Source organism: Plecotus auritus (genome assembly GCF_963455305.1).
Source record: "Plecotus auritus genome assembly, chromosome: 7".
NCBI lineage: Eukaryota > Metazoa > Chordata > Mammalia > Chiroptera > Vespertilionidae > Plecotus > Plecotus auritus.
This window is the reverse complement of record NC_137774.1, coordinates 172,136,664-172,159,437: the sequence shown is the minus strand read 5'-3', so window position 1 is coordinate 172,159,437 and position 22,774 is coordinate 172,136,664. Positions and strand designations below refer to the sequence as shown.

The 22,774-nt window shown below is 33.6% G+C and overlaps 1 protein-coding gene across 3 annotated transcripts in view; it reads left to right on the top strand.

Moving 5' to 3' along the window:
- Nucleotides 1–22,774, top strand: part of NIPBL (NIPBL cohesin loading factor) — a 187,960-nt gene that overhangs the window by 85,243 nt on the left and 79,943 nt on the right. For 2 of the 3 annotated variants that reach the window (XM_080677539.1, XM_080677540.1), the window contains exons 7-10: nucleotides 321–481; nucleotides 1,420–1,516; nucleotides 2,856–3,482; nucleotides 9,407–10,999. In XM_080677539.1, the coding sequence (XP_080533665.1) occupies nucleotides 321–481; nucleotides 1,420–1,516; nucleotides 2,856–3,482; nucleotides 9,407–10,999 (2,478 nt within the window). Of the gene's footprint in view, nucleotides 1–320; nucleotides 482–1,263; nucleotides 1,328–1,419; nucleotides 1,517–2,855; nucleotides 3,483–9,406; nucleotides 11,000–22,774 lie in introns of those variants that run through there. The other variant, XM_080677541.1, reaches the window with a different exon arrangement.

Sequence of the window (22,774 nt, the reverse complement as noted above, 5' to 3'; positions counted from 1 at the left end):
TGCAACATTATGATGGCTACAATGTTACAACATCACTAGGTGATAGGAATTTTTCAGCTCTATTATATAATCTTATGGAACCATCATCATATATGCAGTCCTTTGTTGATTGAAACCGCCTTATGAGGTGCATGTCTGTAGATCTGAATTATATGTAATAGTGTTAAGATTTGATCAGGCTCTGAAGAGTTAGTACATGAGTGCTTTGTTATATTATTCTCTGTAATTTATGGATGTTTAAAATATTTCTTGTGAACAATTATTGTCCTCTAAGAATTTTAACAGTTTATAAAGCTTTTTTTTATTCTTATTAATTTCAGCATCGGTATCAAGTCCCATTGTTGCAGGTGGTTTGAGAAACATACATGATAATAAAGTTTCTGGTCCATTGTCTGGCAGTTCAGCTAATCATCATGGTGATAATCCTAGACATGGCTCAAGTGATGACTACCTACACATGGTGCACAGGCTAAGTAGTGACGTATGTAATATATTAGTTGTAATTAAGGTAATAAAGTAGTTCTAATATTTGTTTCATAACCTAGTACTTTAATTCCATAATTTTAAGGATAACTACTGTATATCAAGGATTATGCTAGGTCTGAAAATCTGGCTATGAACAGTATGGCTCCAGTACATAACCACAGAGCTTAGTCTAGAGCTGGGTTGTTAAACTGGCCAGTAATCTGACTCACAAACTAAAAATGGTTTTTTACATTTTCTAAAAGTTTGAAAATAACAATAACAAAAAACACATTGTGACAAAAACTATATGTGGCCTAAAAACCTAAAGTATTTATTAATCTGTTTCTTTACAGAAAACATTTGCCAACTCCTAGTCTAGAGGTTTAGGTTCTTAATGAAGAAGTATAATTTTATTTTTAAATATATGCTCACACAAAAATGTTCTCTTAAAGAACCTTGATTATTAGTACTTAGATCTTTTTCCCTCTAAGACCTTTATAAAACTTTTTCCTTGGAATTTAATGTTACTTTGATGATATTAAAATATTACACATTATGGAAATTTGTCTTGTTATTGTTTTGGTGGTATTATCACAAAAGTTACATGTATCTAAGGTAATACCAGAGATGACAGTGGATGCTGCTCTCGAGAAATTTACAGCCTGATAGGGTGTTCACAGCTCCTTTTGTAGAAATAGCAAACAAAAGTGGAGTGTACTAGTAATACCCGTTTTCTTATTCATTGCCATGCGTAGGCTGTTGATTCTTTTGGATACACTTTCAATTCTTCTAAGATATACCACGAAGAAAACAGGAAAGTGCAGAAGAATTATGCTTTTGAATTGGTACCAACACTTTACCTGTCAGTAATTTATGTCTTTTATTGGTTCTCTTTAAGATTTCTATAAAGCTTCTCCTATCATTCAAGATACAAATTTTATACTCTATTCTTAGGATGGAGATTCTTCAACATTGAGGAATGCTGCCTCTTTTCCATTGAGGTCTCCACAGTCAGTATGCTCCCCTGCTGGAAGTGATGGAACTCCTAAAGGTATTATTGTAACTAAAATTTCTGTCAGTGTTTCATATTTCAAGTTAATTATAACAACTCAAAAATTGTAATTCAGAATACCAACAACTATTTTCTTGTTTCTCATTTATTGGGAGGAAAAAAATAAGCCTGTTCCCTATAAACTATTGATAGTGTTTTTAGATATATACAGTATCATTCTCACTGGATTTTGAAAGGGTTAACTGGAGAACAAGATTTATATCCAGTGATCTTTACAAATCACAAACTTCTTACCTCACTTAAACATTTGAAATTATCCATCAGCTTTCTCTATTCTCCCCACTCCAGCCACATACCCCACAAAAAAACCCTTATTTCACATTGAACCTACCGTTTTTCTCTTACTTCTTTCGTGGATTTTTTTTCTTAAACAGCTTCCCTCTCTGCTCTCTCATTTCTCAAGATTTCCATTATTAAACTTAATCTTTCACTGTACATTTTTTCTTAAATATCTTACTCAATTTTGGTAACACCATTGATTACTTTCCCTAACAGGATTCCCAAATCAGATTTATGTATCATGGAAACCACTGAAATATTTATATACTTAAACAGTAAAATCTTAATTTAAGACAAGTCTCAGTTTCAGTTATTTTTATAAAGCACTTGCATCTTAACCAATTTTTATAATTTCCTATGGATTTTAAAACTTTAATAAATATTCTAATGGCAAGAAATATATTGTATACAGTATTCAGGTATAATTATGCTTTCATTTCTGAAGTATAGCGATGCTATTTTCCCTCATCAGTTAGTTAACTGAAAGTTTTGCATTTGTTTAGCATTTTAAAACCTCTTATATCATATAGCATTTGTTAATTTAATGGTATCTGGACTGAAGATATTTTTATTGAGCCTTGCTTGAAATTTGCTAAACTTGCATAGTTTTCTAATAAGAAGCTAAAGAGAGAATGATGTTAAGTGGAGAGACATAGAGAAGACCACATAAAAGCATGAATCAATACTTTACCAACAGTTTGTGAAATTGATGAAGACTAATTGTAATTTTCCCCACTTAATTTTCTTATACAAGTTAAGTATTCAATTGACTGTAGTGGCACAAAATTAGAAATAATACTGGTGTGGAAAATGATAGCCATACTTCGATTGAAACCTGGATCATCTCCCAGCAAGCTAACAGACCGTAGTGAGACAAGTCTTTAGGCTTTCTTTTTGTATTTTGTAAATAAGTAGCTTGGATTAGATAATTTCCTAATATTTTTTCTAGCATCACTCTTATAACTTATTTCTATCACAATATAAGAAAATGTAAAATTAGCATAACTATTCATTCCTGCCTGTTGAATTGTTTTTCTAGGGTCAAGACCACCATTAATCCTTCAATCTCAGCCTCTACCTTGTTCATCACCTCGAGATGTTCCACCAGATATCTTGCTAGATTCTCCAGAAAGAAAACAAAAGAAGCAAAAGAAAATGAAATTAGGCAAGGATGAAAAAGACCAGAATGAGAAAGCTGCAATGTATGATATCATTAGTTCTCCATCCAAGGACTCTACTAAACTTACATTAAGACTTTCTCGTGTAAGGTCTTCAGACATGGATCAGCAAGAGGATATGCTTTCTGGTATGGAAAATAGCAATGTTTCAGAAAATGATATTCCTTTTAATGTGCAGTACCCAGGACAGACTTCAAAAACACCCATTACTCCACAGGATGTAAACTGCCCACTAAATGCTGCTCAGTGTTTATCGCAGCAAGAACAAACAGCATTCCTTCCAGCAAATCAAGTGCCTGTTTTACAACAGAACACTTCAGTTGCTACCAAACAGCCCCAGACTTCTGTGGTACAGAATCAGCAACAGGTATCACAACAGGGACCTATATATGATGAAGTGGAATTGGATGCATGGGCTGAAATTGAGCGAATAGAGAGAGAATCAGCTATTGAAAGGGAGCGCTTTTCAAAAGAAGTTCAAGATAAAGGTAAAATAAACTCATTAACACTTCTTACTCTGGGCAAATATTATAATGTCAAAAAAGTATTTTTAAGTTACTCTTATTTTCCTCATTATATTTTATAATTCTTTTTGTCTCCTATCATATTTTTATTACTAATGCTCGTACCTCAAATTAGCTTCTTAATTTCATTTTTATCTGCAACAACTGAGATTTGGTAATTCTGTATTACAGATCCATCACCTATTATGTACCAAGTGATTTTACCAATGCTTGTCTACTAAAGTAAACATTAGTATTTCTATATCACATGAATTTTCACAAATTAGGTTAATATAGGTTTGTATCGTCACCTTTTTTTATTTGCTTAAACAAGGTTAACTGCTATAGAATTACTTTGAATCAGTCACTTAAGAAAAGTTTGTATGCATGCTTATTATACAACTAGAGTCCCAATGCATGAAATTCGTGCAAGGAGCTCAGCCCGGGCTTTATCCAGAAGGTCGTCCAGAAGGTCGTCCTGTCTGGTCTAATTAGCATATTAACACTTTTATTTTTATAGATTAGATGTTTTATGTGGTTTTTACTTCTACCATCTCTTCATTATGTGACTTTTTTCTAATAAAATTATGAAAAGAATTTTAAGTTAATATTAAATACCAAACCTTCAGGATCAAAGATCTTTTGTTTGTGATTACAGATAAGTGTTCCCTTTTGTCTGACTAGTATATTAGGATGGAGTTTCAAGACACATGTTCTATGAGTTTGTGGACTTTTTTTACTGCTTACTAAATAATTATAATCAAATGAAAGCTCCCTATTAAGTTCTTGATTACTTTAAAAGATAGAAATTAGTAGTAAAATTTATGAATTTGCTGTCTTTACAGGTCAGCATATAAATACCTGATTACCCAAACCAAAGCATACTTTTTGATTTACTTTTATAGTTAAATATTCTAGATAGATAAGGTTATATTTTCTCAGTAATTATAAAACAAAACAATGTTGAGAAGAACTCATTTTTAGATATGATTTTTTTCATATATGACAGGATTATTTCTAGATAATTGTGTTCCTATACTAAGAAACATACTGAAGATTTTTATTATATTTCCTATCATGATGGCTTTTTAAAATGTTATTGCAAAAATAGACTGTAATAACTGTTGTATTATAATGTTTTCTAAATATAGAAATCACAGGTCGGTGCAAATAAAGAGAATGCTAGAAATTTTCACTTTATTGACTAGGGAACTGGGATGATTTTTTTAAATTAGTAAATCATTGATATTAAGGATGAAATAAAAGTGTTTGCTTGTACTTCCCCTTTGTTTAGTGGTGTGGGGTTCAGGAAATAAACATACTATGGGGGTTCCAAAATATATCTCCTATAGTCTCTTATAAAAGTATATGCATGTCAAATGAAGAGAGTAGTAGTATTCAGCTTCTCTTGATAATATTAACATACTCCAAAGTCCTGAATTCTATGACCAGTTTTGCAAAAAACAGAATTGTAATTTCTTGACCAAGGATTATTAGTTCTTGAGGACTGAATTCTTTTATATGACATTTTATTTAATGGGTATTTTTTGGATATGCTTTCAAATGATTTTTTAAAATTGTTCATAGGAACAAAACAGGAAATGGTGAACTTTTGGTTGTTGTGTTTTACCTTTCCTGAACTTTTATTGAATCCTATTTGTTGAAGCCAAAGTTTTTACATATAAAACTTGAATGAAAATAAGGATAGTAAATAGGGCTAATTGACTTTTAGCAAACTTATTTTAGACCATTAACTTATCTTAGGGGGAGAATAACAAAAGCAATAAACAGCATACTGTTCTTTCAAAAGCTTTTGTAATACGTATTTTACTTTTAATTATCTAATTAACTTATAGCAAATAGAATTAAAAAGTTAAAGGAGCCAGAGTTGACTTAGAATTTTGAGCTCTGTAAGTTGAGTTACAGAGGTATCTGGTGTTATAGGATTAAAGGAAAAAAATGTTTATTAGAGCTATCTGATTTTTAATTTGCTTTAGATGAATTTAATATGTATGTTTTCCCAAATTGGTTTTGCTGATTTTGATGACCTCATATTAGTGCTGACATTTCTAACTTGCTTTCTGAAAGCCACGTTCCCATTATTTCCTGGCTTTATTTGAAAACCTTTGAAATTTAGGTACTACCTAGCACCTTGGATTTGAACCATGTCATTTTGTATTCAGTTTCTGTGTTGTGTGATGGGATAGTGTTTTATATATAAGCAAGTTATCTTGAGATTTTTGGAAAGGTAAAATGTTTGATATGTTGTTCCACAGTTGCAGGTGAGATCATAAATAAAAGCAAAATTTTCTGAAGTGGTTAGTTTTAGTCAGCCCTTGAGAGATTAAATACTTCTTGAAATGAATTTATCACTAGTAACTACTACATTTTAGGACTAAATTATAAAATTGCTATTTACTATACTCTAAAGTTGGACATTGAGAACTTTTTTATAACTTTTGCATTGGTGGTGGTAAGGATCAAAAAAAAACTACTTTGGTCTACTGAGAGCTCTACTTTAGGTTCTGAACTTGTTTCTATTATATTCATTTGTTACGAGAGAAGCATTCACTTCAATAGACCAGAAATATAAAAATCTGTATCTTGTAATATTGGAAATATGATTTGATAATTGTGAAATTTGATAAGAGGAATAGAGTACTCTCAATAAATATTCACTTAGTATGTGGTAGAACCTAATGTACCACACATGTCTTCTGTTCCACACGTAGGAGACACTTTTCTGGCTGCTGGATATTTATTTCCCTTTGTCCTGTTCTCTCTTATATGGATAGTCTTATATACACTGATAGGTTAACTCTCTGTAACTTAATATTTTATAGTATTCTTAAAGGACCCTTTTCTCAGTCTTTTACTCATATATTAACATCTGTAATTACATAAATTAAATTTTAAAGACTATTCATCTTTGCTTCTGGAATAACCTACCATAGATATTAATATCTCCTTCATGTGCTGAAAATTCCTGCTTTCTTTTGTCAAAAAGGGGTCTCTGTTTATCTTTGCCTAATTTCATCTTTTCCCAAGGTCCACTTTCCATGTTAGCAAGTATAAGGAATGGCCTAGCTATACTAATTTTTTTTTAATCATATTACAATATTCTTGCACTGTGACCCTCATAAGAAGTAAATTACTACCTACTGTCATTTGAAATAAGAGACTAGGATTTTGAATATGAATAGGGCAATTAACCACTGTTAAAGTACTGTGGTTTGGGAGTGCATGTTTTCATTTTTCATAATGGGCTACTATGTGTATAATTGTTGTGATTCCTAATTTAAGTGCTTTTAGTTATGTGCAGTAGATTTAAGCAAGTGTTATACTTTGTTTCTTATAAGCATAATAATATGGATCTTATTTTCAGAATATTAGCATCTGGATGACAAGTGGTGTTGGTTTAAGCATTTTCTTCAGGATTATGTACATTCTGATAGCTAATCTTATGGTTCCCAATGCTAAACAGGGCTTAACAATAATCAGTGTCCCAAATATTAAAATTATTCTTCATAGGGATGGTTTTCCATCACTAGATGAAGGTTATGATGTAATGAAGAGTGATAATAAAAGTGGATAGACAGACAAAAGTGACCTATGCAGATTCAGAGCCACTTTACAGGAACAAGTTCATGTTGGAACTGAATTAGATCAATTGAATCAGAACCTGCATGTTCTTAACATGTCCAAGAATCCTTGCAGCAGTAATGGAATTTTTCACAGTTTTACAAAAGAGGTGATGTACTGTTCAATAGTTGAAAAACTAAAACTTTCTATTTAGCAAAGTTTATGCATAGTGCAGCAAATTATCAGATCTTTCCCAATCTTAATATATTACTCTTATGCAAATGCTTTCATGAGTTTTTATTATAAATAATTACAACATCTATAGTTTAAGATAACTAAAACATGGTAACTTCTTTGAAATTAAACTATTTGCTAAATAGGTTAATGATCTATAAAGGCTTAAGTATTTTGTAATTCTTTAAAATTTAGCCTTCAAGGTATTTTAATGTTTTTCTGAAAGACAGATTGCTCATATTAATAAAAGCATGAGCTATAGATTTCTTAAGCGAAATCTTCAGATGCCTGAGATCTGTGTCATAGTTTTAAGAACTTTCACAAAGCATATTTTTTGAAAAATATAAAAAAATTTAGATTATACTAGGCTTAAATTTAAATTTCTAGATTCCTATTGTAAACATTTAAGGATTAAGTAGAATGTGATAAAGCATCCTATTTATGAGGTAATAACTATCTGCTGTGCCCTATGGCAAAATATAAAGATTATTTTGTGGCAGAACATTTAAAAATAAAATTCTGTAAATATAAATTAATTATTCTGAGTATTGTTGTTTTTAGTTATTGATGCAAAAAGCTTCATATAAGTTTTACCAGATTAACTAGGGAAAACAGTCTAATGATAATATACTTATTATCATTATTATTATTATCATATGTAGTTTTGCAAATGGAATATATGTGATGGTAGATTTGACTTCTGAATAACTGAAAAAGCAGAATGACTTTGTTCTACAAAATTATTAACAAATATCTGAAGTAAATTTTACTGGTATTTGATAAGATTTAAACTGGATGAATTTCTTCTAACTTTGAAAACAAAATGATGGAACTTTGATGTATAAAAGCAGTATTGCCATTAAAATTTTTTTTCAGAACTTAATTCCCTAACAATAAGGGGCTGTTTTTTAGTGTCCAGTTTGACTTTATCCTTGTCATACTGATTTGTTTAAATGATATTATATCACATTAATGAATATATAAGATAATCTAGAAGTTCTCCTGCAAAAATGATTTAAAGTGACTTAAAATATAGCCAGGCAATTCAGCAAGTAAATAGTATAGCAGGAAAACCTCAAGGTGCTATAATGTAACTATTCCCAAGAACTAATAAGAGATTTAATTTATAGAAAATGACCTAGCAGCCTCTTAAGGTTTAATCATGCACAGAAGTACAAAGTTGTTAAAATTTCTTTGACATTTTACTGTGGTGGTGGATTTGTGTTTGTTTGTATTTTTGTCTTTACATTTCAGAATACTGTAAATAATTTCTTCCTGAGGCCAAGCTATAGACCCCTAGAAACCTACGTTGAAGAGCCCAGCCATTTTTTCTCAGTGGAAGTTGCTTATGGCAGGATTTATCTAAAAAGTCCATATATGCTTTCATTTTTATACTTATAATGCTACCTTATTTTAAATATACTTCTGTGTATTAGCTTTTAAATTCCATTTGTGCTGTTGACACCTTGAAGAATTTGAATCCTGGACCAAAGGTTAATGAACTATTACATTTTTTTCTTACTCTCCTCATTTGTTTTTTACAGTGGCATGGTTTCTATTTTATTTTGGGCTTTATTCTTTTCCATACTTTCCTACATATTGTAAAGTTTACATTTTCTTTTTAATATGTTGGCAGATTTACGTCTCTGTAGTTTTGGGTTAATGGTTAAAATGATAATAAATGAGAATACATGATTTATAACTGGTTGCCTTATTGATATATAAAGAATGTGGTTTATCTTTAACATATACAAACAAAAATATATGTTTGTATTTAATGTATTTTAAGTTCCATTTATTTTATATTCTTAGGTTTACTTATATACTCAACAAGTATGCTATTAAATTTTTTTTTTTTTTGCTATAGTCACTAACATTTATTGAGGTATAGCAAGCATGAATATTTCCTCAAAACTTGGTTTAAAAATATGTCATTCGTGCCTACTATTTTATATATGCATATTGATATTTGCATTCATCACATTTTTTAAAAACATTGTGACTTTAAAAAATAGTCAAAGTCCGTATGGTTTTTTAATAAGATAAGAATATATGTCTATTACTGATACTGAATATTTATCTTTAAATTTCAGATAAGCCTTTGAAAAAAAGAAAACAAGATTCTTACCCACAGGAGGCTGGGGGTGCTACAGGAGGTAATAGACCAGCTTCTCAGGAGACGGGTTCTACGGGAAATGGGTCAAGGCCAGCATTAATGGTTAGCATTGATCTTCATCAGGCAGGAAGAGTGGACTCTCAGGCTTCTGTAACTCAGGATTCAGACTCCATAAAAAAGCCTGAAGAAATCAACCAATGTAATGATGCACCTGTTTCTGTTCTTCAGGAAGATGTTATTGGAAATCTTAAATCTACACCAGAAAACCATCCTGAGACTCCTAAAAAAAAGTCTGATCCTGAGCTTTCAAAGAGTGAATTAAAACAAAATGAAAGTAGATTGGCCGAATCTAAACCAAATGAAAATAGATTGGTGGAGACAAAATCAAGTGAAAGTAAGTTAGAAATGAAAATTGAGACACAAATAGAAGAACCTAAAAAGAATGAGAGTAGAACTACGGAATCCAAACAAAATGAGAGCACCACAGCCGAGCCTAAACAGAATGAAAATAGACTATCTGACACAAAACCAAATGACAACAAACAAAATAATGGTAGATCAGAAACAACAAAGTCAAGACCTGAAACCCCAAAGCAAAAGGGTGAAAGCCGACCTGAGACTCCAAAACAAAGGAGTGATGGGCGCCCTGAAACCCCGAAACAAAAGGGCGATGGGCGGCCTGAAACTCCAAAGCAAAAAAGTGAAGGTCGGCCTGATACACCAAAACATAGGCATGAAAATAGGAGGGATTCTGGAAAGCCATCAACAGAGAAAAAGCCTGAAGTGTCTAAACATAAACAGGATATTAAATCTGATTCACCTCGGTTAAAATCAGAACGAGCTGAAGCCTTAAAGCAAAGACCTGATGGACGATCAATTTCTGAGTCACTAAGACGTGACCATGATAGTAAACAAAAATCAGATGACAGGAGTGAATCAGACCGACATCGGGGGGATCAGTCTAGAGTTCGAAGACCAGAAACTTTGAGATCCTCCAGTAGAAATGAACATGGCATTAAATCTGATGGTTCAAAACCTGATAAACTAGAAAGAAAAAACAGACATGAATCAGGGGACTCGAGGGAAAGACCATCTTCTGGAGAGCAAAAATCAAGGCCTGACAGTCCTCGTGTTAAACAAGGAGATTCTAATAAATCAAGACCTGATAAGCCTGGTTTCAAATCACCAAATAGTAAAGATGACAAAAGGACAGAGGGTAACAAGAGTAAAGTAGACAGTAATAAAGCACACACTGATAATAAGGCAGAATTTCCAAGTTATTTGTTGGGGGGCAGGTCTGGTGCATTGAAGAACTTTGTCATTCCAAAAATCAAGAGGGATAAAGATGGCAATATTACTCAGGAGACAAAGAAAATGGAAATGAAAGGAGAACAGAAAGAAAAAGTAGAAAAAATGGGATTAGTTGAAGATCTAAATAAAGGAGCTAAGCCTGTAGTTGTCCTGCAAAAACTGTCTTTGGATGATGTTCAGAAACTTATTAAAGATAGAGAGGACAAATCACGAAGTTCCCTTAAACCTATCAAGAATAAACCATCAAAGTCAAATAAAGGTAAGAATAATTATACTGATATCATTTGTATTCTAATCAGTTTTCCTTTACATATTAGGGTTACTAAAGATAAAAAAAAAAAATGGAAATTTACCAAAATTGAAACACCACTACATGAAAATATAACATTTATGCAAAATAATAGTGAAATTTTTTTTCAGTAATACAGATAAAAGTTCTCAGTGAAAGTTCTTTGTCTCCCAGTCTTACTTGAACTACTTACTGTAGTTATAATTTTTACTATTTGGTACACAGAGATAAGTTCTTTTGCTATTTAGTTATTTTAGGTATTTTTGGAAGTTGCCTGTGAGTCAAGTGAATTATTAGAATGGATAATTTAACAACTTTCTAACAAGTTAACTGTAGAGATATTTCATTCTATAATGAGGTAATAAATTGAATTTTCTAACATCTCAGTTGAACTATACAGTATACAAAAATCAGTGTTATAAATGTTTAAAGACTGTAGTGTTTCAATACTGTTTTCTTATGGACTTATCTCTGAGTTAATTATTGATTATTGATGAATAGTTTGAATTTATATGGTTTAGATAGTTACATAAAAGTTTATTTATTTTTTGCAGAAGAGATGGCCAGTGACAAATGTTTTGTTTAAAAAATATATAGTTTAGCTCTTTTCTATGGAAAAGTAAGAGGGAATGAAATGTATCTCAAGTTGGGTTAAATAATTAGTTTGTGAGGTGTTTTGCTTTGTTTTTTGCATGGTTGCTGAGTTAAATTCTCCAGATACTTGAGTAAGTTGTATTTTTTCCAGGGGGAAAAACGGGGGTCTTAAGTGCTGAAAAGAGTGGCAGTTTGTACAGAAAATATAATTTTTTGTTCCTTTTTCCTTTGTATACTACTTTATAGGTAGGTAGGTAGATACATAGATAGATAGAGAGATAGATGCTGTTGTGTGGCAAGACCTAATATTTAGCCCATGCAATATCAGTAGATTGAGATTTAGTTCTTAAGGCAATAAAGGGGAAAATTTATTTGATTTTTAAGTTCTAATTCTGTGAAAGAAATTCATTAAATAAAAACTTAGATTTATACTTATAAACAAATATGAATGGAACTCTGCTATCCTTTATGGTAGTCACCTGTTTCATTAGTCTGCTTAAATTGAAATTAGTTTAAACTAAATTTAAAATTCACATCCTTAATAGCCACATGTGGCAAGATAGAGAACATTTACATCATCAGAAAGTTGTGTATTAGGAGATATAGGAGGTGTAATGGTTATTTTTGTAAAATGCTGTTGTGCCTTGTCTGTCTTAAAAAGCTTATTAAAACATAGTGTTATTACTAAGAACCCTTAAAAAAGTAACTTGTTGTGACTAATCTATTTTTATTCTAACTTGGTCTTCATTAAACATTTACTTTTCACTGTTAATTTATTTGTGTGTTGTTTTTTTCCCCAAAAATGAAAAAGATTGTTTTTGAATCACTAATATTTGTATTTTAGTGAAATTTTCAGATTTCTTTTTTAATACTCACCTGAGGATATGTTTTTATTTTTAGAGAGAGGAGGAGAGAGAGAGAGAGAGAAACAGTTGCTGCCCGTATGTGCCCCAAGCTGGGTATGTGCCCTGACAGGGAATTAACCCTTCTGTGCATAGGACGACGCTCCAACCAACTGAGCCACACTGGCCAGGGCAAAACTTTCAGATTTAAAATTATGGCAATCAGACCTATAAAAATAATTAATATTTCAGCTTTAATTAATTTTTTATTTTCTAAGAGTGCATCTTAAATTTTGACTGAAAGTTTGGGAGTGGTGTATATATGTATATGTAGTAAAGAGTATACTTAAGCAATTTTAGAAAGATCAGATGGAAAGTGGTACCCTTTTGTCAGCCTTGATCTCGACCATCTTTTTCTCTCCTGCCATCTGTCATCTTATGCTAGCCTTGCTTTCTAAGCTCTGTTTTAACAATGAATCTTTGCAACTGAACATCAACAAATGAATATACCTCCTAGATAGTAACTGCTGTATTATTTCTTGTTTTTATATGTAATTTCATTGCCTGTGAATGTGAACTTTTTAGTACTAATCCTTGTTTCTCCTAAATGTACTTTTACGCAAATATATATACTAGATATGTTCTTTTAGTGAGTAAGTAGGCTATCTAGGAGTGTCTGTCTGCCTGTGAGTAAAGTATGTGTGTGCATGTGAATGTATGTGTATATAAACACATATATTAATCTATCTGCAATTATAAGTGGACCTTTTATCAAAACTATTATTTCAGTGCTTAGATTCATTTCAAGATCCCATATAGATAATTTTTGCTTTATTTATCCCTTAAAATTCATATCTATTATTTTTTAGTAATGAATTAATTTTGGTTTTATCTTAGATCTCTGCTGCTAAATTAGCATGTCAGTGTTATTCATATTAAGGATTTTTTAAAATTACATGCATAGTTGTAGATTACTGACCCTTTGTAATACATTTTACTTGGGATTTACTTTGGAGAGTCACAGAAAATCATCTATTTTGACATTGGTGTTTTTCTAGGTAAAGGAATTAGGCTGAATAGTGCTGGGATACTTTTGTGGTTAATTCCTAAGTCAAGAGTTTTTGGTAGGTTGTGTGGATTTTTTTAAAGAAGAGCCATAAAATTTCATTCTTTAAGTATTTTATCTGATGTGCATATATAAAATATTCATTCTTTAGAGTAACTTGAAATTTGTTGAATATGCTTTAGTGGTAAATTTTGAATGGTAGCGATATAGATTCATGACTCGTGGTGTAGATTACTTACTTGGTCTTTTGTGTGAACTTATTAAATGTAAAGTGATATTGTTACATTTGTTTTTATTTCTGTTTGGATATGTGTATATCCTTAGTACCTAGCAAAATATGTTATATACTAGTATAATAACAGCATATTAAGTGCCTACTTAATGACTAGAGACTGTATTGCCACCATGTTCTGAAAAGGTTTTTATTTGTAAATTGAAATTGTATTTCCGTCCTTTATGTTTCTGTCAGTAGAACCTAGTTCAAGATATACTTAATTTTCAACTTTCTGTTCCCTAAATTTTATAATGACTCTTTTACTCTGTCAACTACCTAGTTTTTATTGAGATTCAGAGGAGACCTAATCATATTCGTGTCTGTTTAATTTACCCTTTACCTTTATTTTGCTCTATAACTGTTACAAGATTGGCTCAGTAATAGTTCTATTCTCTTGCTTCTGTCATCTTCCCAGTCTGTCACCATCACCTAGTTTCTTCCTTGCCAATTGGAAGAATAGGGATAGAGAAACAACATAACCTTTGTAAAAACTTTAACATTTAGAAAATATTTGTCTATTAAAATACGTTCAATGCAAAAATACCTTTATTATTAAAATATTTTACTAAGAATATTGTGCTAATATACCCTAATGTACAATATACTCTAAATTAAATAGTTACGACATCTTTAAGACTGTCACGATCATTGATTAATATGTTTTAAAAGTGTTAACAGCTTAGTATCAGTAATTATATATGTTAACAGCTTGATTTTGATTTTTTACATTCTAGAGTGTCTCAAAATAGCTTAATATCCTAGGAAATCATTTTTTTTTCATCCTTCTAATAACTAGTTTTCCATTACTTGCACTCACTACTTTCAAAAAATATGCCATACCACCTGTTACTTGAGATTATAGCCTTTAAATTATAGTGCTTTGATTAGCTAATGATTGTAGTCATTATTAGGGACACTTATTTTACCTCATTTATGGCAATTATTACCAAATGTTGATCACTAAAATACATTAACTAGTTGCTTTTTATGTAGCACTGAACAGTCTAGTTGGATTATGTTTTCGACTCTAACCTTCTGTAAATTTGAAAGTACTGTTTCTGAGAGTGACTTTTTGGCATAGTTTATGAATTCCTAAGTTGAGGAATTTTTGGTAAAGTATGTAGGATTGTAATATTCAGAATCTTTAATACTGTAATGGAAATTTATTTCGGTTCATTGGATTAGTTTTATAAAATACTTTTCTGAAAAACTAAAGCTTTTAGTTTTGTAAAGACCTTATCAGCAGTGCCCTAACCGGTTTGGCTCAGTGGATAGAGGGTCCACCTGCAGAATGAAGGGTCTCAGGTTTGATTCCGGTCAAGGGCATGTACCTTGGTTGCGGGCACATCCCCAGTGGGGAGTGTGCAGGAGGCAGCTGATCGATGTTTCTCTCTCATCGATGTTTCTAACTCTCTATCCTTCTCCCTTCCTCTCTGTAAAAAATCAATAAAATATTAAGAAAAAAAGACTTTATCAGCAGTGATATCTTTAGGAAGTGTTTGGAGAATATTTTATTACAGAAGTTGACTTAATATATACCTAGCTGTTGTTGAGTGTGATTTTAGAGTACTCTTAAAATTTTCTGTCCATGATTTCCATTCACAAAAATTTTTTGGTCCAAAATTTGCTTCGTAGATAATTGGCAATATTAATTTAAAGAGATTCATTACGTAGAAATACCTTTTCATAAAAATTAAAAGTATTAAAGTTTGCTAGTGGTGTTCTCTCCTTTCCATTCCATATCTCAAGCCAGCCTGAGGACATAACTTCTATAAAGTTTTCCTGTCTGTTGAAATAGACATGATTGAGGGGTGAGAAGATCGCAAATAATTCTGAGCGAACCTATTTATGAAGAAATCGTCATTACTCTAACATACTGAATTCCCTTTTCTAAGAAAAAGTTATGAAAACCCTACCCTACAAGACCCTCATACAAATAAATCCCGCCCTAACCGGTTTGGCTCAGTGGATATAGCGTCGGCCTGCGGACTGAAAGGTCCCAGGTTCGATTCTGGTCAAGGGCATGTAACTTGGTTGCGGGCACATCCCCAGTAGGAGGTGTGCAGGAGGCAGTTGATGGATGTTTCTCTCTCATTGATGTTTCTAACTCTCTATCCCTCTCCCTTCCTCTCTGTAAAAAATCAATAAGATATATTTTTTTTAAAAAAGATAATAAATAGTATAGTATAACATCATATACTATTAATATATTACTATAGTAACTAATATTATATAGTATAATGTATCCTGGTATATATAATATATAGTATAATATATTGTGGTATAGTATAATATCAAGTAGGTATTTATTATTTTAATATCTGTATCAAGCTCTTTCTAGAATAAGAGAATTCAGTGTGTTAGAGTAATGGTATATAATATACAATATGCAGTATATATAACATAATAGTATATGCTATATCATGATATAATACGCATTTGATCTTTGAACGAAGTGGGGATTTGGAGTACCAAGTCCCATGCAGTCTAAAATTCGCATGTAACTATAGTCTTTCCTCCAATATGTGGATTCCCAATCACAGAGTTAACCCTTGAAAACACGAGTTTGAACTGTGTGGGTCAATTGATTGCACCAGTCATTGAAAAAAAAATTGCATACAGGTGGACCCACACAATTCAAACCTGTGTTGTTTAGAGATCAATTGTCAAATAGATACCCTCTGCCAACCACAAAATTTAGCATTCTCTGACTTCTATTGTACTAACTTTTGAAAATTCTTCATTAAGCCCAATATAAATTGTAGTACTAGAATCAGAGCCTTGGACAAATCATAACCTTTTAAAAGCCTTGGTTCATTCACTTTTAAAATGAAGAAACCAATTTTCTTCCTACTTCATACAGTTTATAAGGACCAAAATGAATCTTATAGTAAGAGCTAAAATCTGTCCATTTCTTTTAATATAAAAAACTAGTCATCCCATTTTAATTGAATTTAATAAAATAATTTTTGAAAATCAGTTTTACGTATATATACTTCATATTTATTGTATATTTGAAGCTGCTGCTGTCACCATTTATTTTCAGTTTTATTGACATATAATTAACATGTAACATTTATTAAAGTGTATAAAATAATTATTTGATATATGTGTGTATTGTGAAATGATTACCAAATAAGTTTAGTTAATGTTTAGTAGCTATATTTTTTTCTTATTACAATAATTTTTAAGATTTGTTTTCTTAACAACTATTTTTGTTTGTTTAATATATTTTTATTGATTTCAGAGAGGAAGGGAGAGAGAAAAATATCAGTGATGAAAGAGAATCATTGATTGGCTGCCTCCTGCATGCCCCACACTGGGGATCAAGCCCACAATCTGGGCATGTGCCCTGACCAGGACTCGAACCGTGACCTCCTGGTTCATAGGTCAACCACTGAGCTATGGTGCAATGACCGTGGGGGTGCAGGTATCTCTTTAGTGATTTTGTTTTCTTCAGATATATACTCAGAAGTGGAATTACTTGATCATATGGTAGTTTTATTTTGTCCTAGTTTTTTCTGTGGAGCCTTCATACCACTTTCTATAGTGGCTGCACCAGTTTACATTCCCACAAACAGTGCACTGGGGTTCCTTTTTTTCCACATCCTCACAAACATTTGTTATTTACTGTCTTTTTTATAATAGCCACTATAACAGTGTGAGGTGATATCTCACAGTTTTGATTTGCATTTCTCTGAATGTTTTTGTTGCCTTTGCTTTTGGTGTCAAATCCAAAAAATCATTGCCAAGACCATTGTCAAGTATCTTACCGCCTATGTTTTCTTTTAGGAGTTTTATGGTTTTAGGTCATACTTTGAAGTCTTTAATCTATTTTGAGTTGATTTTTGTTTGTAGTATAAGATAGTGGTTTTATTCTTTTACATATGGCTGTCCAGTTCTCCCAACACCATTTATTGAAGTGACTATCCTTTCCCCACTGAATATTCTTGACTCCTTTGGAAATTAATTGATCATATATATGTGGGTCTATTTCTGGGCTCATCCTGGTCTATGTGTCTGCTTTTATGTCAGTACCATATTGTTGATAACTACAGCTTTGTAATATAGTTCGAAATCAAGTGTGATGCTCCCAGGTTTGTTTACACCCCCCTCCCCAAGATTGCTTTGGCCATTTGGCTATTTTGTGATTCTATACAAATTTTAGGATTGTTTGTTTATTTCTGTGAAAAAAATGCCTTGAATTTTTATTGAGATAGCATGGAATCTATAAATTGCTTTGGGTAGTATGGACATTTTAACAATGCTTTCAATTCATGAGCATGAAGTATCTTTCTATTTATTTGTGTCTTCAGTTTCTTTCATCAGTGTCTTATAGCTTTCAGTGTACAGATCTTTTACCTCCTTTCTATTTTATCTTTTTTTAAAAACAAATTAGTTCACTAATCTTTTCTGTTCTTTTTTTTATTTAATAAATCTTTATTCAGATTATTACAGATGTTCCTCTTTTTTCCCCCCATAACTCCCCTCCACCCGGTTCCCTCCCCACCCCATGCCCTTACCCCTGCCCCCCCCACTGTCCTCATCCATAGGTGTAAGATTTTTGTCCAGTCTCTTCCCACACTCCCCACACTCCCTTCCCCCAAGAATTCAGTCCACTCCCTTTGTATTTCCCTGATTCTATTATATTCACCAGTTTATTCTGTTCTAGAGATTTTTTATTCACTTAATTTTTAGATTCACTTGTTGATAGATATGTATTTGTCATCACTTTGCTGTTCATAATTTTTTATCTTTACCTTTTTCTTCTTCTTTCTCTTCTTAAAGAATACCCTTCAGCATTTCATATAATACTGGTTTGGTGGTGATGAACTCCTTTAGCTTTTTCTTGTCTGTGAAGCTCTTTATCTGCCCTTCAATTCTGAATGATAGCTTTGCTGGGTAGAGTAATCTTGGTTGTAGGTTCTTGCTATTCATCACTTTGAATATTTCTTGCCACTCCCGTCTGGTCTGCATAGTTTCTGTTGAGAAATCAGCTGATAGTCGTATGGGTCCTCCCTTGTAGGTAACTATTTTTCTCTTGCTACTTTTAATATTCTCTCTTTGTCTTTTGCCCTTGGCATTTTAATTATGATGTGTCTTGGTGTGGTCCTCTTTGGATTCCTCGTGTATGTGGTTCTGTGCTCTTCCTGGACTTGTAAGTCTATTTCTTTCACCAGGTAGGGAAAGTTTTCTGCCATTATTTCTTCAAATAGGTTTTCAGTATCTTGCTCTCTCTCTTCTTCTGGCACCCCCATAATTCGGATGTTGGTACACTTGAAGTTGTCCCAGAGGCTCCTTACACTATCTTCATATTTTTGGATTCTTTTTTCTTTTTGTTTTCCGGTTGGGTGTTTTTTGCTTCTTCGTATTTCAAATCTTTGACTTGATTCTTGCGGTCCTCTAGTTTGCTGTTAGGTTTCTGTATAATATTTTTTATTTCAGTCAGTGTATGCTTAATTTCTAGTTGGTCCTTTTTCATATCCTTGAGGGTCTCACTAAATTTCTCAGAGGTTTCTAGAAGATTCTTGAGTAACCTTATAACCGTGGTTTTGAACCCTATATCCAGTAGTTTGCTTTCCTCCATTTCTTTCATTTGTGACCTGTTTCTTTGTCTCCGCATTTTGGCTGCTTCCCTGTGTTTGTTTCTATGTACTGGGTAGCTGCTAAGTCTCCTTGAGTTTATAGAGTGGCCTTGTGTGGTAGGTGTCCTATATGGCCCAGTGGCTCAGCCTTCCCAGTCACCTGAGGTGTACGCTCTTGGTGCACCCCTTTGTGGGCTGTTTGCACAGTCTTGTTGTAGTTAACCCTTGATTGCTGTTGGTATCACTCGGAGGAATTGACCTCCAGGCCTAATTGGCTGTGATGACCAGCTGTGTCTACACTGGAAGATCTGTTGTTCAGGAGACACCCTTATGGGGCAGGACTTGCTTCAGTGGGGCTTTGGTACTCACTGAGTCTGCCCCTTGAGTGTGTCTCTTATGGATATGAAGAGTTGTAATCCGGTATGGTCTCACTCTGACCACTGGGTACACTGGCTCTTGGATCTCCAAGGAGGTGCAAAGTCAGCCACTGTCTAGGGTCGCCCAGCAGGAGCTACAGAGAGATCTGCCGATTCCTCTTCTTTGTATGAGGTTTGGAAGTGCCCAGACAAGGCCCAGCTGTGAAGCAAGGCAGGCTGCTGCTGCTGTGCCTTGGGCCTTCTTTTGGAAGCTCTGGGGCTCTCTGACCCAGCTGCAGTTTGACAGGTTTTAGGCGGGAAAAGGACAGGCCATTCATATGCAAAAGCCTCTGCGCACAGCTTGGGTGGGGTCTCAGGGAATCACCAGGGTGGAGCAAACAGCAATGGCTGCTAGTCAGCCCAGCACCCAAGAGGTCCACACACAGGCACAATGATCGCTGTGAGCACCTCTGAGAGAAAGCCGCCCTGATATTCCAGCCTGATGCCAGACAATCCAGTTTCTCCCCGTATGAGTCTGGGTCCCCAGAGTCTCGCCCGTAACTGGAATTCAGAGCAATCGAGAGCTTGTATCTCCCTCCCGATTGAAAACAACAACGACGCACCCAGCTGCCAGCCCGTTTCGTGGGCACCTCCGCACCTCCTATCCGTCTCCATGCGCTTTTTTCTTTCCTTCTAGTTGTAGAACTTCCACTCAGCCAGCTTTCCCGTGGTTTTGGATGATCATTGTTTTGTCTTTTAGTTGTAGTTTTGATGTGGTTGTGAGAGGCAGCAAGTACAGGTGTTTACCTATGCCGCCATCTTGGTTCTGGGCTTCTCTTCTTTTTTTATTCTATTTCATTTATTTATGCTCTGATCTTTGTTATTTCCTTACTTCTACTAACTTTGGACTTAGTTCTTTTTTTAATTTCTTGAGGTATAAAATTAGGTTGTGCTTCTACCATTATTTTTTTCTCATTGTGTATATTTGTCAAGGAAAGAATTATTTGATCCCTGCTTCCTATTCCTGCTTTCTATATTAAGTAGAAAATTATCATTTACATAATAGACTTCCTAGAAAGCATGTTTCTTTTTATAGTTCTTTCTCATAGTGATTTGCTAGCTGTACATTGATGAAAATGTTATGTTAATAACAAAACTGTGGTACTTAAAGCCAGGTATTTCTTAAAATCTTTTCTTTTGCCTTCATTTGTAATAGTGTTTTTTCACTTGTTATAAAGCAACACCTTGGTATTTTGTCTTCATTAAATAAACCAATTTGCAATGACCTGAACTGTACAGAATATAATTATGTAAGGTATATAGTTATATGTAGGTGGGTGGCACTTCGTTTCATTTTGAATAAATTATGACATGATATAGATTGAGTCAGCAAAATTTTCCTGTAAAGACCCAAATATTTTAGGCTTTATGGGCCACTTGTCACTGACATTGTAGTACAAAAGCAAACATAGACAATGTGTAAATACTTGTCACTGTGTTCTAATAAAACTTTGTGTACAAAGACAAGTAAGTGGTGGGCAAATTTGATCTCACAGGTTGTGGTTTGCTGAGCCTAGATATAAAGTCAAAGTTTTATATAGGTTGATATAACTAGATTGTTTATTGTGAAGCAAATAAGATCTAAAATTTGCATTTCCCACTTCCATTAAGTAACCTTTTTGTTGTTGGTGGTGGTGTTGTTAATCCTCACCCGAGGATATTTTTCCATTGACTTTTAGAGTGGAAGAGAGGCTGGGAGACAGAGAGAAAAACATCGATGGCAAAGAGACATGTTGATTGGTTGCCTCCCTCATGTACCCTGACCAGGGCTGAGATAGAGCCTGCAACCAAGATATGTGGCCTTGACCAGAATCAAACCCAGGACCCTTCAGTCCACGGGCCAACGCTCTAGCCACTAAACCAAACCTGCTAGGGCTCCATTAAGTATTATGTTCGTATAAAAAGACGAATCTAATCTTGCTTTTCTCATTCTTATCTAGTATTTATCGATGTAGTATGAAATTAGCCAAATATAATACTTTAGCAGGATATTTAATATTTGTGCATACTTATTTATATGTAGTGGGGCTATATATTAGTTATTAACATATAACTAACATTCTATCTAATAAAGAGGGAATATGCTAATTGACCCTCACACCATTGCAAAGATGGCAGTACCCACAGCCAATAAGGAGAGAATATGCTAATTGACTGCCTCACCCTCAGAGATGGTGGCACCCTCAGCCAATAAGGAGGGAATATGCTAATTGACTGTCCCGCCCTCAAAGATAGCGGCACCCACAGCCACAAGAAGGCAGCGCCAGTCCCCTCAGCCCCCCAGCTGCCCAGGGCCGGCCTGAGGTGCAGGCAAGCCTTAGATGGCAACTGTCCAGCCGCCCAGGCCCACCTGAGGCTCAGGTAACCAGGGCTGGTCGAGGCTTGTGCTGCTGGCAGTGGCAGCAGCAGAGGTGTGATGGGGCATCGCCTTCCCCTGATCGCCAGGTCACCTCCCGCCCCTGAGTGCTCCTGGACTGTGAGAGGGGGCAGGCTGAGCTGAGGGACCCCCCCTCCAGTGCATGAATTTTCATGCACCGGACCTCTAGTATTAAATGTAAATATAAATATAAATATAAATATAAATATAAATATAACAGATTTACATTGCCTTTAAAATATTTTGTACTTCTCACATGTAAATTATGAAATCTTTACTTTTTATTTTGTGGCTAAACTTTTCTGTAATTATCAATATAGAACAACTGAGAACTGCTTTCAGGATTTAAAAAAGAATTTTCAGCTGGAAAAGTTTCTTGGAAGGCCACAAGTTAATTCTAATTATTACACTAAGATTTCAGTAAATATTTTTTACTTTTTCAACATGCCATACAGTCTGCTAGATGCTGCAAACAGCACAGTTTGTGACTTTATCAAGTTTATGATCCCATGGAGGGTATGGGTCAGTGACAGTGTTATATTCTAAGGAAAAGGGTGCTATGTGAATACAAAGGAATTGGGCATCACGTGT